The 19,401-nt window shown below is 41.9% G+C and overlaps 1 protein-coding gene across 4 annotated transcripts in view; it reads left to right on the forward strand.

The window, feature by feature from the left end:
- The window catches only part of SEMA6A (semaphorin 6A), a 165,978-nt gene that overhangs the window by 125,586 nt on the left and 20,991 nt on the right, over positions 1 to 19,401 (forward strand). For 2 of the 4 annotated variants that reach the window (XM_006134487.3, XM_075931971.1), the window contains exons 17-19: positions 690 to 710; positions 845 to 895; positions 9,399 to 9,563. In XM_006134487.3, the coding sequence (XP_006134549.1) occupies positions 690 to 710; positions 845 to 895; positions 9,399 to 9,563 (237 nt within the window). The remainder of the gene's footprint in view (positions 1 to 689; positions 711 to 844; positions 896 to 9,398; positions 9,564 to 19,401) is intronic. The other 2 variants (XM_006134488.3, XM_006134489.3) reach the window with 2 other exon arrangements.

Below are 19,401 nucleotides of genomic sequence, written 5' to 3' on the forward strand. Positions count from 1 at the left end.
ATAGCATCCTTCGCCACATACCACTGTTCCATGGACATAGAGATACCAACGGCTATCTCACTCTAGGTTTAGTCCTCCGTAAAATATCAAATACCTCCAAAACTCAGCTTGAGACATGGAAAAGTCAGAGTAGGGATTTCTCCAAATTTCTCCATAAGCAAACACTGAATGACTTGAACACAATCAGACAGCCATCACTTGCAGAGTTTAAAGTATGCATAAGTTGAGGCTTTAACTATTTAAATGTTTGATAACTAATGGTCTGTGAGGTAACTGTCCCTCCTTGGGACCTTTTTCTACTGCAATGATTATAAGAAATGGCTCAAATAGGTTGAAAGGCAGTGGGGTGATATTTGAGGTCAATTAACTATAAAATAAGGATGAGAAATTATTCAGAATCAAGCTATGTGCTCTGGGGACTTGATCCTACAAAGAGAGTCGTGCAGTGGCTGGGGTCTGCTTGCACTGTTGTCTCTAAAGGAGTGAGGCTTTAGTGTGTAAGTTCCTTGGGGCAGATCCTGTGTCATCTTCTATGTTTGTGTAGCATAGCCCAGTTGATTTTCATTGGGACCTATGGGTACAACCACAGTACATTAAATAACAGACACACAAGAGGTTTTGTTAGTAGCAAATACTTAGTATGTCTGAGAAACAATGATTTTTACCTCTTGTTTTTGTTTTTCTTTCAGATTCCTTTGTAGCACTGAATGGTAAGGAAGTTCTTAGTCACATCATTACCTATCTGTTTTGCTCAATTTTGGAGGGCTTATCTTACTAATCTTTTAAATATTGTCATGCCTTGATTTTTTAAAATGCTTTTTCTTAATTTATTTATTTTTCATAGCTATTTCAACTCCTTCACCAGCTCATGAAATATCTTACAACACAGTGTATGGTTAGTTTATTGATATTTTTTAAAAAGTCTCCCTCAGATCCTTGTGTTAGCTAGTAAATGCCATTCCCCAGTAGAAATTGTCTTTTTTGTTTTATTGGGCCTGATTCACTAATTTTAGGATTATTTGTTCTTTTTCACATACAATTTTATGACTTCCCCCAAAAATTACTTAATTGAGCTAAAATAATTTATGGCCAGTGTTAGTGGCAGTCCAACTGTGGAGCTTTTAACCAAGCTCACCCAAGCATGTTTCACCAGAACACCAAGAAAGAGTAAATGTTGTCTATTTACTAAGGAAAAGAAGGCAGGAAAATAGGTCCATTTAGTCAAGTATCCTGTCACTGTCATCATACAGTACGAGATGCTGTAGGGAAAGGAGCAACAAACCGTGCTTCAGGCAGTTATGGAGTAGCCTAGTCATAAGGAAAATTACATTACAAGCCTCACTAGTTAGAATTTGGCTCATGCCCTGAAACATGAAGGTTTCAGTTGCTTCCAAACTTTTGGGTCGTCTTATTCCTGTTGCTGCTTTCCTTCTCCCAAACTTCCTGGTGCTTCCACATCCCAGCAAGCCATCTACAGGCAAATGGCATCACACAGAAAGTTCTGATTTTCAGAGCCAAAGTATTAGTTATTGTTTCTGTAATTGGTTGGATCACAAAATCTCCTTGAGGTTGTCCCCTAGTGCGCTGATCAAACAACTGATGCCAGCCTTCCTGCCCTTGGGGGCAAGACACTCTGATCTTCCCTAGCCAAGGCACAGAGTTGGGATTACTCTTCCTCCCCCCAACAGAGCAACACAGACAGTGAACTAGCTCTGCTCTGGGAGAGCTTTGTTATAAGGGCTCAAAACCCAGGAACACAGACCTTCCAAACCTCAAATAAATCTGTGTTATCCTGTGTAAAAGTTTTACACAGCAAACGCTCATAAGGTCAGCTGCCTTTCTCAGTGAAACAGAGCTCTGCACCGTTGTTGTTCCTAACTCCCCCCCCCCCAAAACAGTTATTTACACTAGGCTTGCTAATAAACAAAAGTGTTTTTATCAAGTACAGGCAGTCCCCAGGTTACGTACAAGATAGGGACTATAGGTTTGTTCTTAAGTTGAATTTGTATGTAAGTCGGAACTGGCTCCAGATTCAGCTGCTGCCACTGAAACTGACCAGGGGCTGACTACAGGAAGCCGGAGGCAGAGTTGCTCTGCCCCCGGCTTCCTGGAATCAGCCTGATCAGTTTCAACAGCTGCTGAATCTGGAGCCTGGGACAGAACAGCTGGGGCGCTGCCCGGTAGGTTCCCACAGGACCAACCCGGCAGCACCCAGCTGCTCTACCCGAGGCGTCCCTCAACAAAAGCCTGGTCTGCTGGGGGGGGAGGCGGGGCGCACTAGCTGCGTCCCCTCCCCCCCAGCAGACCAGGGAGACCCGAGCAAAGCCGCACAGGTGGAGGGACCCCGCTGCCCGTGCGGCTTTGCTCCTGTCTCCCTGGGATGCTGGGGGGAGTTCCCCCCCCAGCACACCAGGGAGATCCGAGCAAAGCCGCACAGGTGGAGGGACCCCGCCGCCCGTGTGGCTTTGCTCCTTTGCCCCCGAGCAAAGCCGCACAGGCGGCGGGGGTCCCGCTGCCTGGGCGGCTTAGCTCCCGGGCAAATGAGCAAAGCTGCCCAGGTGGCGGCTTTGCTCGGGTGTCCCTGGTCTGCTGGGGGGGGGGGGTCCAGCATCTTTGCTGGACCCCCCCAGCAGACCAGGGGGACAGGAGCAAAGCCACCCAGGGGGCAGGGGTCCTGCTGCCTGGGCGGCTTTGCTCCCGGGCAAACGAGCAAACCCGCCCAGGCGGCAGCTTTGCTTGGGTGTCCCTGGTCTGCTGGGGGGGGTCCAGCGGCTTTGCTGGACCCCTCCAACAGACCAGGGAGACCAGGAGAAGCTTTTCTCGCCCTGGAGGACACGAGCAGCGACCCGCCCCCCGTGAGCTCCGGGGCGAGAAAAGCCCCGTTCGCAAGTGCGGATCCGACATAAGTCAGATCCGCGTAAGTCGGGGACTGCCTGTATAACAAATAGGATTTAAGTGATTGCAAATGAAAACAGACAGCTCAAAGTAAGTTACTACATTTCAATAAACAATGCCAGCTAGTTCTAATCCATGAAGAAACTTGTTACATGGAAATTCTTACCCTAAACAGCTGTTCTTATCTCAGGTAAAAAATGTCAAGGCAGACTTGATCTTTACTCTGGCCTGGGTATACAGAAGGGATCTCAAACTCCCAGTCCGCAGGCCATCCCTGGCCAGAGCAGTTGCAAATCTGGCCTGCGAGTGGAAGGAGGGCTATTGATTTCCATTTCCCAAACCCTACTCCTTCCCCTCACCGCCTATTCTTCTTCCCCCGCCCTATGGCACCCCATCCCACAGGGCGTGTCTTTAAGGATTACCCAGGGGAGCAGCGGTCAAACTCCCTCTCCCCCTCCAGGGTGGCAGGAGCCATGGGGAAGCAAATCTGTGTGCCTGCCAAGTGTGCTCCACTTCCTCGCGGCTCTCCTTATTTATGGCAGCGTAAGTGAGAAGATAGTCAAGCCCTTAATCTTTGTATTCTTGGCATCAGGGTACTCCTGAATTTGGCATATGGGGCAGCCTCACATGATCATCTATAATCAAGTGATAAAGTGGAAAGCCCACATAAATGACTCTTCATTCATGCACATTCATTTTGCCATACCCATGAAGAAGGTCACTCTGTGAAAGTCAGATACATATGAACTAAAAGCCACATATTTCAATGAAAGGCTAGGACTCTTACCTGACAGCAAGCTTTCCCCTCTGCAAAATTGTATGCAAGTAAATTCTTTTTTAACCATCAATTTTTAGTGAATTGGGCCCTTATTTTACCCCTCCTAGCTACATTCCTTTCCCCGTTGTAGTATTGATTTAGCTTTTTCCTCTAATTGTCTAATTAGGTTGCTACAGTTGTTAATAGTATAGTGTGTGGAACATCTTAATCTCTGGAGTCTTTAACACCTTCCACATATTAGAGCAGCTATTAAATCCACATTGCATCCCTGACTTTGTGTTCAAGCTAAAAAGTTCATCTTTGTTGCATAAGAACATGGTAAGAATAAACTGTAGTTATAGAAGTACAGTTCTTCTGACTCATCAGCAGTGCTCACAGACACTAACCATATTACCGCTTCCAACTTCCTCAATGTGCACTACTCTAGTTACATCTGATTGCTTGTTCTTGCTGTATTATTGTGATTACAGACTTGCAAACGAAAAGCTTCACAAATTAATCACTAAATCACTTTTTTTTCCAAACAGCGTGCGTCCTGAAACATCTGCTTTCAAAATCAGAGCTTTAGGAGTACTATAAATCCATAGTTATTCAAATGGGGGTAGTTTAAAACAACAACACAATCCTAATGAGGTAGTAACTGTAGACATTTTAAAACATAAGCCATGTTAAAATAGAGCTATTGGGCCTGGTTCCTATTTATGATAAGCCATTTTACATTGTTGTAGTTATGTACCAGGGTTTTTAAGTGGGTGTGAATATAACTTAAGGCCATTTTATGCAGACAGAGTGGTATAAAGTAGCCTTAGTATACTTGAGAGAAAGTCATGTTATGTAACATTGCATATGAGAAGCATTGCTGAGGAACAATAATCACTATGGGCAAAAGTCACTCCTGCACTGTGAGGCAGCACTAAGCCTATGCAGCATTTGTAACCCTTATTTACATTGCTTAAGCAGCACATATGCCTAAGCAGTGCACCATCATAAATCTGAATTTCACAAGGGAGTGATGGTGTCAACACTCATAGGGCACAGTGAGCCTACCAAGGGGAACAAACTCTGTGTCCAGCAGTGTTTTCAGGATCTAGCCTGACCCCAAATGGGAAAGATTTCTATTTCTAATCTGCTGCTGCCCCACACTCAGGTAAATCAGATGTAAGCAAGTGCACCTCAGTTACATATAGAAAGTCAAATCTCAATGTGTTTGAGAGAATAGATTGATTTCTTACATTTGTGTGAAACATTTCTCTACCTAAATGCCATCTGGTACACATTAATATCATCATATATCCATAGCTTTCCATTACCAAGGAGTTCTCCATGCATTTGTAGCATATGGGTCAGGAAATCTTTTCATAAAGAATGTGTCCCTTAGGCATATCTTTCCCCTATATTACTGTATGAAGCAATGTTTTTTTCTTTAACTATACTTATTGCATTACCATAAAATTTCCCCTTGAACACAGCTAAATTGAAAGTGTCTGCATGGAGATGGAGGACACAAAATACATATCAAATGCAGGTATAAATTATGCCTGCTATTTGACAGTGTTTTCTCTTAATTCCTTATTAAGCTAGAACTAACTGCTTTCTTATGTTGAGTGTAGCATTATATGTAGGGCTGATCAAATATTGTACAGTATTGCAGTTGGTGAATGTGTGTCAAGTTGTAGTTTGGAGCCTTATGAATACTGGCAGTGGTTTTGTATTTAGGGAAAAGAAGGCAGAGAAAGCCCATAACTTCCACTTTCTAAGGGTGCATCTACAATGCACCATTTTTCTGGAATAACAGCCATTATTTCAGAAAAACAATACTAACGTCCACACTGCAATTGCGTTATTTCAACAGAAAGTCAAAATAACGGACGTTTTTTTCTAATGGCAGTAAACCTCATTCCATGAGGAATAAGCCCTATTCTGAAAAAGCTTTTTCGGAATAGGGCGAGTGTAGATGTTTCAGTGCTGCTATGTCAAAATAGCTCTTCACCAGGGCCATTCTAAAGTTATTCCTCCCCAGTGCCTCCAAGTCGAAATAGTGCATCCACATTAGGGGAGCCTGCCCCAGACTAATTTTGAGGCTTCCCTGTAATGTGGATGCTCTATTTCGAAATAAGTTTTTCCGGAAGATGTATTCTGGAAAAACTTTTTTGAAAGAAGCTTGCAGTGTAGATGTACCCTAAATTGTTTCTGTCCTGTTGCTTCTGTTATTTCTTTGGGATGAGCACAGGAGTTGATAGGCATAAGTAAGAACAGTAGAAAAGCCGTACAGCTACAGTATATTCCTATTTCAGGAAGTCACATGTTTTCAGTAACTGGATCTGTACTAGTCCCTTTAGAAAAGAGGCTTTTGGAATTCCTGGAGATAAGTTACATTGATGGATTCTAAACCGAATTTGCTAACAGTATTTCTAGCAATGCTCTTGGTTTTTCAGAGGTCTTTAGACATGTATAACCACTTGGCTTCTCTTTATTGAAGCAAAATTTAAAAAATGCTCTATTTAAACAAAATGCAGCCTCTAATTTGCAGTACTTTAGAAAGACTGATAATGGAACCACACTTCCTGTCATGCTAGATTAAAGAATAATACAGTACCCTTGTCAGTATCATCCTTCAGCCTGGGGTACAGAGCTAAATTAATCTTGTTAATGATTAGCTGTAGCATCTCAAGATTGGATCCATGGTAAAAACACTGGAGCTGACCTCCTTTCCTGAAAATTGTATCAGTTATATACAGGAGACAGCTTCATGCATGGCTTGTGTTAAATACTGTTCAAAGTGCTGCCACATGTAAATCTGTGTGATGACTCAAAAGACCTCCTCAAAAGTATATGGACGCACAAAAGCATTTTCTTTTTCTCTACAATAATTCAGTAGTGAAACTCTAAATCGGGGGTGGATCTGGCTTACAGAGGCCCTGCTGCTCCCCCACCTCCAATCAGTTTGGACGGGAAGAGGAGAGGAGTACGCAAAGTTTCCCCCGCTCTGTCAAGGCCTAGAGATGGAAGAGCGTGCGAAGTTTCCTCCGCCCTGCCCCCACCCTATGAGGAGCTTGCAGCACTAAAGTGCCAGGCGCTCCTGGCAGGGTGGAAGACGACTTTGCACGCTCCCCTATCCCCAGGCCCTCATTGGCCTGAGGGCGGGGGAGTGTGTAAAGCCTCCTCCTGCCCTGCCAGGAGCGTGTGGCACTTTTAAGCACTGTGCAGGGCGGGGCCAGAGTGAAGGAAACTTCACACGCTCCCCTGCCCCCAGACCCTGATTGGCTTGTGCATCTAAGGGAAAAAGAGGTGGTGGGTGGGGGTGGCGGGTACACAAAGGCACTCCCCCACGCCTAGACCAATCATGAGGGGGGGAATCCAGACGTATCCCAGCCATGCCCTTTCCACTTGAGGCCCCGCCCCTTCCGGTGCAGCCCAGACCCACTTCAGAAATTTTTGAAGTGGCTCCCCAGCAAAAAATTATTGCCCATCCCTGCTCTAAATCATAGCAGCAACTTAATAAAAGTTTCTGCCTTTTCACTGAGTTCATTTGCAACTCAGTCTTGTGAAGTGGTATAAGGACCATTGAACGCACAGAGATCAGTTCAATACCATGGCACTTTCCCCAGCTAAAGTCCACTTCATGAGAAAACTGCCTTGTGCCTGGCTGACATGCCTCCTGAACATGTTAGTTAATCTGAACTATGTCAAAGGTGATTGCCACAACCTCTATAGTTAAAAACAGCAATAATGATTGCAGAATTGTTATAAAACTCCATGGAAAAAAACCTATAAACCTTAAGAGTATGTCTCCTGCAGTGCATGCTAAATTGCAACAGCCTCCATAGAAAACACAAAGTGGTTTGCAGTCAAATAAACAGCTTGGAAAAAAAACCCTTTTCTTAAGCCGGAACTAATTAAGGCTTGAAGGGGCCTGGATTGATTAAAAAAACTAGCATTCTACACTAAGGCAGTTGGCAGACAAATCTCACCTGGACCTTGCTGTGGTGGCCACTGCAGTCAGTAGATCATGGTCATGAGACAAGGGTATTGACTTTTGTGATCCTGATCTAGATCAGGTGAATAGAGCCAGGACCTAATAAGCTGGTGCTTGACAGCTATCCTTATACTCCGAGGCTACGTCTACATTGGCAAGATTTTGCACTAATACTTTTAACGTAAGAGTTTTTGCATTAAAAGTATTTGCACAAGAGAGCGTCTACACTGGCATGTGCTTTTGCGCAAAAGCATCTGTGCCAGTGTAGATGCTCTCGTGCACAAGAAAGCCCTGATGGCCATTTTAGCCATTGGGCTTTCTTGCGCAAGAAATTCATGTTGCCTGTCTACACTGGCCTCTTGCGCAAGAACAGTTGCGCAAGATGGCTTTTTCCTGAGTGGGAGCGTCATAGTTCTTTCTCAAGAAGCCCTGATTTCTTACATTAGAACGTCAGCGTTCTTGTGCAAGAACTCCCCGCCAGTGTAGACAGGTGGCAAGTTTTTCCACTGTGCAAAATCTTGCCAATGTAGACACAGCCCTAGAATAGGGACCCCTTTTCTTCACACTAATACATCCATTTGGCTGTAAACCACTCCAAAGCATTAAAACAGTCTTAAGCCATTCCCAGAGCTTGTGGCTTTTCAAAACATCAGTGCTATCATGGGAACATTGTCGGGCCCGGACTCTCTCCTGCCCCTGAGAGCATGAGACGGGAATCAGTTGACTTCTCTTTGCCACAGTTAATGTAATTCTCCTTAAGAATGTCTATATGAAACTTTGTCCAGTTTTACTTTCAGTTGGTTTTAAAAATCAATTAAATTAAGCCAGTCCAAAACTGTGTGGACATGCTTAATTCAGTGTAAACCAGGTTTATCTTGGTTTAGCTCAATGCCTTACAGACTTAAGCTGGCTGGACTAAAATTGTAGAAAGAGTGAACCAAGCCATGTTTTGCACGAGAGATGTTAAATACTATGTAACTGACTAATCAAGTAGTCGCGTCGATACGGCACCTCTGCCTTTGAACTTGAAAGGCGAAAGCGCTGCATGGAGCCCAAGGTCAGCAGGGAACTCCCGCGCTGACCTTAGGGTCCATGCGGCGCTGCCACTTTGAAATGCTGTGGGGAGCCCAGCATCAGGCTTCTGCAGCATTTCAAGGTGGCAGCACCCCGTGGAGCCCAGGGTCAGCTGGGTATTCCCCCGCTGACCCCAGGCTCTGTGCGGCTCTGCTGCTTTGAAATGCCACGGGGAGCCTGGTGTCAGGCTCCTCGCAGCATTTCAAAGTGGCAGCACTGCATGGAGCCCGGGGTCTGGCCCCAGGCTCCACATGGGACTTCCGCTTTGACGTACCTCTTTCTTTCCTCTCTCCCCTTCCTGCTTCTTTCTGATAGAGGCATCAAGGGGGGAAGCAACTAATCAACTAGTCGTTCATATCCCTATTTTGCACCAGTTCAAACCAAAACCTTTAGGTAAACCAGTGAAACTTTGATTATAACCAAGGCCCATGTCTCCCACTGACATAGGTACACACATGCCCACTCTAATTAGTTTCTCACAACACTAACAAATTCATAATCTGTATTTCCTTTGGGCAGTGTTGAAAAATGCTTTTAAAGGGTTGCTTGGTCTCAGGAAACCCTTCCAGCATTCATGAAACGTGCTGATTATTTTATGCTCCTAAGTGTGAGACAGCATAGTGAGTGACTAATGTTGTGGTGTCTTCCCTAACTGTATTTGCAATGTAAAAACAGGCCATGCCAGTTCACTAGTTCCAAGCACCACCACTTCTGACTCTCCGGCTCAAGAGGGTTATGATACTAGGGGACGTATGCTGGATTGGAAGGATCCGGTTGGCTCATCTGAAAACACAGATCCATATGCAGCAGTCTCATCCCATAATCACCAAGACAAGAAGGGTAAGGCCTTGGAAATTAATCCATGTGGTGGAGGGGGAGGACGGGGTGACTACAGTGTAACTACTTCCAGCTGGATCACAGTATCATGCAATAAAGCTCCTTCACTATAATTAAAAGCTTATCAAAAAGGCAGAAACAAAACAGCTAGTCTAGGATTTAGTTCTCAGTAGTCACTGACTAAAGAACCCACACAAAACAAATGTAAACAAAGCTTTGGAAGTGGGGCTTTAACCTTGTGTAAGCTTCATGAGTTAATGATGGACCACTTCTACTGCTTTACAATACCATTAACACTCCGAGCTACAGTTTTTCCATCTGAGGGCTGGAAAGTGTTCAGCATACTGAAATTAATTTAGCCTCATGCCCCTGTAAGTTAGATAGGGAAACTGAGAGACATGGAAATGTATTGGATAAGTTTATGAAGGTATATATGCATTGAAAGATGCAAAGAGATGCCAGATTGAATTTTCAAGAGCACTTATGGCTAGATCCGGAAAAGGACTTTGGGCACTAGGCACTTTGCCAAATAGTAGAATCCACAGCTCTGAGGTAGGTGCCCAGGTTTCTTATACAATGCATAGGAAGTGATAGGCAACTAAGAAGGGGATTTTCAGAAACCAATAAGCTGAGTGGAGAGTTGCCTAATCTAGTCAACAGGAAATGCTGAGAAGGAATGGAACTTGGGCCTTGCCATTCAAGGTTGGGCAGCTAACTCTGGACCAGAGGAAACCACTTATCTCCACTTAGGATTGCAGGGAAACACTCTCTTGAAGTTAGAAACCTCAGCCAGACTCATTCTTCTCTCATGGAAAAAACAGAGAAAGAACCCCACACAGATTTATAGCAATAGCCTAATGATTAGGGCACACACCAAGGTCCGATTCATAGTCCCTGCTTCAAATCAGGCAGAGTGTGAATCTGAAAACAAATCGCCTGCATCACCTGTGAGCAGTGCCTGGGTATCCTAGAACACTCTCATTAACCAGCCTGCCCCAAATATTCTTGATTGGGTTGCACCCAGCTGTCATTTATGTGAGGCTTGATCCAGGAGGCATGATCTGAGAATGCCCTTAGGTTGGATAGATAAGGGAACACCTCACTTTTCATCCCACCATGGACTGGGACACCACTTCCCACAGTGCCCATTGGCTGGGAACGGTGATCCGTGGCCAACAATCACCTGTGGCTGTGAAGGAAAATATAGCAAGAAGGTGGGCACTAGAAGGTAACCCTGGCAGACTGGATCTAGCCCATGGACCAGTATTTGCCCACCCCTGGTCAAATATCAAAGTGTGGATTTACTCTGAAGTGGACCCCTTGATAAATGGCATAGTAATCCTCCTTGAGCCTGCAAGCTTCTCCTACTTTGTTGCTGGGCCCTTTGATTTATTGTAAAAGCAATTAGCTCTTGCTATGGTAACAGCTGCAGGAATGTTTGCTTTTCTGTCTGTCATGTACTTACAGAAAGGAAAACAAAATGACTCAATGATAATGCATGATTTACCTGTAATCCTTAATTCCTCTGGTCAATAAGTCTGGCACACTGTAAATGGCAGATAAGTAATTGGTTTGTTTTTGTTCATCTATCTTTTGATAATACACACGAATCTGAGCAAGTATTTCTGTTCCTTCCCACTACACCACCCTCAAAAGAAAGGGTTGGCTTCCGCCTCCTCCCATCCACTTAAATAGATGTATTTACCCTTAAGTAGGCCTGCATCTGTAATTTGGAAAGACAGATCCTGGGGGTTAGCCAGCCTCTCAGCTGGTGGACATTGTTGTAGCTCTAGCAATATCTATGGAGATTTAATGAATTACACCAGTGGAGTATTTGGTCATAAATATGCCAAGAATGCAAAGGTTTATTTTAGTTTTAATGCCATTTGTTATGTGTGGTTCTTTGCTTCATAACTGTTTTGTACAGCGGTGCTCTTAATGGACAGATGGCTACATCTTAAAGGCATTTTATTTGCCGGGCACAAGCAGCTTTCAGAAGAGCACACAGTGGAAATATTATTAAAAATGTATTGTATTTTTGGATTTTAAGACTTTTGGTTCAAGTTACTGAATGAAGAGGTTGCTTGCTCTGTGAGTGATGGTTACCAAAAAATCTTATTAGCACTAGACAAGCTCATTTAAATAATATGCATTCATTGGGGCTTAATTATGAATATTGACAAAGCTGGAAGTAGTCTACATACAAACAATGGTGGCAGAGGTGACTGCATGGTTGTTTACCATTACCATGTACTTGTGTGCTGTTACTCCTTGCTTTGCCCAGTCAGACCCTGGTTGGTTCCAAAATTACTTTTGATTCAATATTTTTAAAGGGCAAAGGAATGAGTTGTTATGCGATATTAAACTGATCAAGGTTAAGCTCAATATTCTTTTATAAATTTTTTTCGTTTTCACTTTCACTGTGGACATTTTTCCCTTTACTTGTTTACAAAAAACCCCCTGCAAAATCTCTTTATGTTTTTAAACATTTTCCCTTTGTTTTGCAAAGTGCTGTGTGGTGTTCTTTAGTGGTTGTGTTTATTCTTTTAGAAGGTGCTTTCTTTCTTTTCCTGCACTCAGAAACAACTTCGCTCTAATTCTACTGAAACCACTTGCTACTTTATTTTCTGTGACATTGATGCCTTGATGATGTCACATCCATATGCTCAGCTTTTAATTCAGCACAGGCATGTTGGGGAATATCTGCGGAGGTGCAACGAGGGGGTTCTTTAAATGCGTTGACTCATGGGAATGTGACATTTGTGTGCCACAGCTTTGGTAACTAAATATACTCTGGAATTGTTGTTTCTGAGATACCTCACATTTCTTGCCAAAATGAAAATGTGTAATGCACTTCATAGTGTAGGAGCAATTTGTTGCTATCTCATTGGCCTTTTCATTTAGGCCACTGAATAATCTGTTGTTGATATTGCAGAATGAAAAATCAATTGCAATTGGCAAACTCGGCCATTTTTTTGTTTGTTTTCCCAGGCTTCTCCAAAAAGAACACATTTCCAGAGTGTGCTTTTGTTTTTTCTTGCTGTGTTTTAATTTAATTCTTTGTGTTTCTCACCTCTGTCAAAATGGTAGCTCCTCACCTTCCTGTCTAACCTTTCCTTCTGCTGCCATTGTATTTAGCCTCCCTCCCATTAGTAATAAAACCAAGCTCCTTGTGTGGAATGTTCCAAGGCTTTACCCTGTACTCTTTGAATAGTACGACAGTGCTGTATATATGTATGGTCCTACTAACAAAATGGTGAGTAGATACATAAATCTACTAGCAGGTATAAATGAAGAAAATGAAGTCATTTTCTTCAAGCATAACTGACCTTGCCCTTCATTATCCCTACTGGCCATTGTCTACTGTCTTCTGTCCTTGCTGCCTTTCTTTAGAAATGCCTGATCTCTTTCAAGTCCTGAATTCATTAATGCACAACAGCCAACCTCTTGGTTTTCTCTCTCACTTGCTAGATGGCTGGAGCCTGCCCTCTTATCCACTGTGTTTGAAAATTAGATGCAGCCATAGTTTTCGCTTTCTTGGGTTTTTCCACAGTTTTTATTATGCCTAATTCAAGCAACAGAGGGGTTGGCTGTGTACTCCACTGGAAGATAAAAGTCCAGGAGGTTGTTTTTAGCAGTTTTAATATGTCTTTTGCATGGTTAGGTGACCCTTTACACCCTTCCTTTCTTTTTTTCAGTTTCTTCAACACAATAATATATAGCAGATTCAAAATAAGACGTGAGGTGTACAAATGACAAAAGTAGCCAGTGAATTAATTAGAATGTCAGGGATGCAAATGTCAATATTATGTAATGGAACCTCCTTTTTCTCAGCTTCTTTTAATAATATGTGCAACTCTGGCCCTGTCACAATTTCTGTGCACCAGTGTGAAGCAATCAGCTAAGGTAGTGTCTACACTGACAACGGAACAACAAAAGTTTTGTTGTTCAGAAGTGTTAAACACATGCCCTGAAATACACACGTTTTTTGAGGAGTAACATTAGTTCGAACCAAGGGCTTTGGTTCGAACTAACGTGTCCCAGCGCGCACTTCCTGGTTCCAATCAGCTGTGATTCAAACTAGCGTGCCAGGTGAGATCTTGCTAATGAAGCACGAGATATTTAAATCCCCACTTCATTAGCTATTTTGCTACACTACATTTGCATCCCTAGTCCAAACTAGGGAGCAAATGTAGACGTACCCTTAGATACTATCATAATAGAGGATTAAGAGGGTAGAAATCCATCTTTGATTTTAATGGTTATTTACCAAAGTCTTGTTCACATTGAATTGAAATAAAAACAATAACAGCCTACAATAAAGATGGGAAGCACCATTTCATTTTGCATAATTTGAAGCTAATGGCACTGTATCCTTTCATGGCATGAGCAAATTTGTCCCAGAGAGTACATTTAAGTTTGCTCTATTTTTACATTAATTGATTTTGATTTATTCAAGATACGGAAGGATTCAAAGCATATTTACAGATGCACTCTAGGGGAAATTCATTATGATCCTGCTGCCATTTTGTAATAGCTCAAATTGATTCTGTGTAGCACAGAATTTGTGCAGATCATCCTTTGAGTTCCATGTTATCTGTTCAATCTCCAAGGGCAACAAAATTGCCTGTAACCAATCATAGTCATGGGAATGTGCAAAGGGACTGCCCCTTACTAAGTTTAATGAAAGAAGTAGTTGTATGCACAGTCAGTTCCAGGCCAGGAAAGAGGCAAGTACCCAAGATGCATAGATGTCTGGAGTAAGTTATACCTGTCTTCATTATCCCAGATCAAAACCAAACTATTGTCCATACAATATAAAGAGGCGGGTCAGCTGTATCAATTTCACAACATTTATAAGTACTAAGTACAGAACTTAGATTCTGGAAAAGCAGTGAAAATACAGTCATTGCTGAATCTTTGATTTGTTACTCTGCTGGTGGAAATCTATTGCCTGCAATTCAGTTAAAACAGAAATAATAAAACTGTGTAACAGAGTGGAGAATCGGTCCTGACACTCTGGGTATCTCCATTGCTTTTCTAGTTCTAGCAGTAGTTTGTGGGGATAGGTTTGAAAGTTAGTGGTAATCCAGATAATACCATATTTCATACTGGAGTTTCAGTTAAGTAACTTGAGATGGTGCAGTGTATAGTCTATTTAAACCTTTTATGTATTCCATATAGAGTAAAACATTCACATTTCAATTAAAGTAGAGGAATCTATTCCTAACAAAACCCAACAGATTTCTTTTACTTAAAAATGTTCTCAGATGAATTAGCATTAAATTGTTATAAATGTACTTGTTTATAAAAGGAATAGAATTCATGTTTGTTTTTAAAGGTAATTTCTTACAATGTTTGTGGAGACAATCAAATGCTTCTCTGGAATAGTCTTAATAAGTGACTCATCTGAGGGAATTGGATAGTTAGGGATTTGGCAATGGTATTCAGAGCTTTTCACCTCTAGGGCTATGTCTACACTTGCAGCTTCTTGTGTGAGAAATATGCAAATGAGGCTAAGCGTGTAATAGGGCCAAGCCTCATTTACATACCTAATGAGCCACCATTTTTGCAGAAGAGGCTCTTGCGCCAGAAGGAGCTGTCTACACTGCCCCTTCTTGTGCAAGAAAAACCCTCTTGCGCAATGCCGCTACGCCAATCATTTTCAGGAATAACGGCATTGTGCAAAAGGGTTTTTCTTGCACAAGAAAGGGCAGTGTAGACAGCTCCTTCTGGCGCAAGAGCCTCTTCTGCAAAAATAGTGGCTCATTAGGTATGCAAATGAGGCTCAGCAATATTCCACGCTTAGCCTCATTTGCATATTTCTCACGCAAGAAGCTGCACATGTAGACATAGCCTAGGACTACAGTTTGACTGCAGACCAGGTCAGCATTAACAATATAATCGAATTAATAGTCTCAGTGCAATTCCTAATGGATAGGTATCCTCATTGCAAAAGCCACCACCCTAATGGGCAGTCACAGCAAAAAGATTGCCAGCTAATTATCCTGATGTTTTGAGAAGTGGTCCTTATGGCTCAGTTTTAGGCATGTTTGCAGAGTGGTGTGGAGATGCTATTACTGATGACACCTCCTGGTGTATCACCTCCAAAGCTATGCAATGTAACTTTTTCTCCTGATGCATCTTTCATTTCAAATCTAACCTGGACCAAAACATATTAGAATAAAATAGGCAGTAATAATTAATAACAAGGCACAGAAATTAAGGGGTATAGGTGAGAGTGGAAATGAAACCTTTTCAGCTGAAAATGGAAATTAAATGGGAAATTGGTGTAACAGTGAGATGCAGGAAGGCAGTTCCAGACAAACTGTCTTAAGACTTTATTTCAGTAACACTTTCGTAATACTGTATATGACAGACAGTAAAAAAAAGGGGCAAGAGAGAAGTCTACTTGGCAAGGTAAATGGAGAGATCCATGGATAAGTTTTAAAAGAAAGAGCGAGGAGGTCATGTAATGCAAGGTAGCAGTTTAGTAGCATCTGTTATCAGCTCCAGGCTGAATCTTTTCTAGAACTTTATTTGAATCACAAAACAATTGACTCCCCAACTGATTCAGTCAAAAAGCTTTCTAACCAATATGTGTAAAGAGAGAAGGCAAAACTCACAGTGCTAAAAGATGGGAGAAGATCAAGAAAACAGCTGAGAGGAGAGAGCCATGCTTTCTGCAAAATGCAGCTAAGATCACACATGGGATTGCCTTATACTTGACCACAGTAATTAATTTTAAATCAAAACAGCTCTACAATTCTTCTTAGACCAATTAGCTGGCAGGGTGGATGGATTTCATAATTAGCTAGCAGCTGAGGAACCATCAGTAACAGTGTATGAATCAGTTCAAATAGCAACAGAAACCTATCAGCCTACTCTGAGGATAAAGATGAAGATACTCAATACAGAAGCTGCCAACTTAACATTTGACTTCTGAGTCTCCCTGGAAGAATGGAAAATCCTGTTCCAAAATGGTTGCTGGGGGTTTTTTTTTGTTTTGTTTTTAAATCAGAAAGAACATCCAACCTGCTCAATATACAAGTAAAAAGGGTATATGTTAAAAACAAAGCTCATCAGGTGTCAAAAGTGGAGTCAGGAGACATATTCACCCCCAGCCTGTAATTATCCACTTACATAGCTTTAAAAGCCTGCAATCCATCAAAGCTACATTTGACAACTGACAAGCTCTATTTTTAGTGTTTTCCCTTTTTATTGTAGATCTAGTAACTTGGGTGTCCATTCAGAAAAAAAGCTCTTTGAATTAGAGTTTTCTGCTCTTTCAAGGAGTAAGAAATAAAGATTTCACTCCACCAGGGAACAACTGCTATTGCCACAGGACTTTTCCCCATTTTTGTAGCAAAAGAGGCTGCATCCAATTCAGCAAGAATCAGGGTATCAGATATACTTCCTTATGGACAACATTCAGCAGCTGCCCTCTCCTATAGGGGCGACTGCATGGTGGAGCACAAAGGGTTTGACTTTCTGATTCCTGCAGCCTGTTCTACACTAATCCTAAAATATTTTCAGACTGTGAATGGCTGTAAAATGCATTATCCAGTTGTGGTCCCACACAGTCATCACAATATCTGAAAATAGAACAGTTGGAGGCAGTGATGTAAGTGATGGCTACACCATCTCTATGATAATTACAGTGGCTTTATGCTAATTAGGGTAGTTATTAGGCCCCACAAATAGGTCAAGTTTCCAAGAGAGAATTTAGCCTTTTCAACTTAAAAACCATGAAAAGGCTCTGAAATTCGAAGACACTTTAGAGCAAATAACATAACTCTAAAAAAGAGTCTTATAGCATCTTTTTGCGTTAAATTAATGCCAGTGTATAATTAAAATGGCAATACTCTGTTAAAGTTATTTGAATAATTCATAGTTCTTATAAGTTATATAGTATGTGCTTAGATTCAATGATTATATTAATTAATAGGGAACATCTTCTGTAATAATTTGCCACCTAAGTGTTGATTGAGAGCAGCCTGCAATTTCCAGTTAGCTTATAGATTATTTGCTAATTGCAAGATCCCGTATGAAATACCACTTCCATTCTTTGTATGTGGATAAACTTTCCCTGACTATTTTCAATATCCTTTCTCTGGTGATATTCCTAGCTATTGATCCTTATACTGGATGAGGATTGTAAAAAAAGAGAGTTTTAGATACTTCTTTCACTCAAGGGTATATCTTAGTTGACTGATTAATGACTGACACACTTAATTATGCTAGTTTAAGTAGCATAATTCAGATTTTTCCCTGGTTTATTTTATTTAATATTAAATGCAGGAAGCCAAATGCATTGCACGTGAAACATAATCTCTCCTACAAATGTCCTTGATATAGCAAGATACTTCAGGCTGCAGGGACTGAACATGATTTTCCCTGCAATTGTTCCTGATGGGTATCAGGGGTGGCTGTGGCATTGAATGGCACAACTGAGAGCCAAGAGACTATCTGTCGTGTGCACTCAAAGCCCCTCTCTCCCTGCCCCTCCACCAATGGAGGAGAAGAAAGAAGCGACAACTTAACTGAACTGCAGTAGGGTGAGGAGCCTGTGCAGTTTAATTTAGCCATCCTGTGATTATGCATTATAATTATTATATTATTTAGATATGTAATCTAATCTGTTTACAATAGATTAACCATCCACTAGCTCACCCATTGTATGTAGTAGAGATTATTTATCCAAGAATACCTTTGCTACAGCAATGACACAAAATACAGCCTCCCACCACAACTCTCCTCTGGTCATTAAAATGCTGTATTTGGACTATTAAAAGCATTAACCACCTAATAAAATGTAAGTTCTCTGCTCAATTGAAGCAATACATCAAAATATCTTTCTAGATAATAAAGCAGATCCTCAACTATTATAATCACAAGAAAGTTAAAGATGGATGGAATTAAGTACTTGCTACATCCTGGCAACTCCTTGTCGGAGCATTCCAATATCCGCCCATAAACTATTTATCTTTACCCTGAACACATCAGTCATTGTAACTGAAAAAGGATGTGATCGCTAGTCTTCTGGCACTCATCTTACTATGTATCCCCCCAATATTCAACTGTGGCAGAGAAGCAGACAGCATAACTCAGGAGAAAGTTGTAAAGACACCATAGTGCTCCCTGGGTCTCAGACATAGCTGTGTGTTGGACCACACCTGCTTGAAGATTGCAATTACTTAGGCCAGGTCTACACTACGGGATAAGTTCAAATAAAGATATGCAACTCTCCGTATATTGATACATTAAGATACGCTAATTGCGTAGCTGGAGTCAATGTATCTTGGATTTGAACATTGGCGCTATCCCCACACCAGGAAGTTGATGGAGAAAATGCTCCCATCGACTTCCCTTACTCCTCACAAGGAGTAGGAGTACCAGTATCGATGAGGGTACACTCAACATTTGACTTAGCAGGTTCTTACGAGACCCGCTAAATTGAACGCCAGGTGATTGACCTCCAGAGCATCCGTCTGCAGGTAAGTATAGATGTGGCCTCACATTAGGTGGCCAGTGACCCAAAGGACTCTTACCACTAGTCAAGGAAACTGTCCCCCATGTTGACTGCAAAGGATGTAGCATTTTTCCAGTAAATATGTTGGAGCAGATCTTCAGCTAGTGAAAATTGTCACGTGGATCTAAATTTTAAAATAAATGGCAGTTCACAGCAGTCTTCTCAAGAGGATGTTTTGTTTTTTGGGGGAAAGCTTTTAAAGTATATATTAGAAGCTATGACACAGCTATTTTAACATCACAGTCACGCTTGGATAAGAAACTACTCCTTTCATGAACAACTGAGAATTAGTATTTTCCAAGAAACAAA

The sequence above is a fragment of the Pelodiscus sinensis genome, chromosome 6, assembly GCF_049634645.1.
Source record: "Pelodiscus sinensis isolate JC-2024 chromosome 6, ASM4963464v1, whole genome shotgun sequence".
In the NCBI taxonomy this organism is placed as follows: Eukaryota; Metazoa; Chordata; order Testudines; family Trionychidae; genus Pelodiscus; species Pelodiscus sinensis.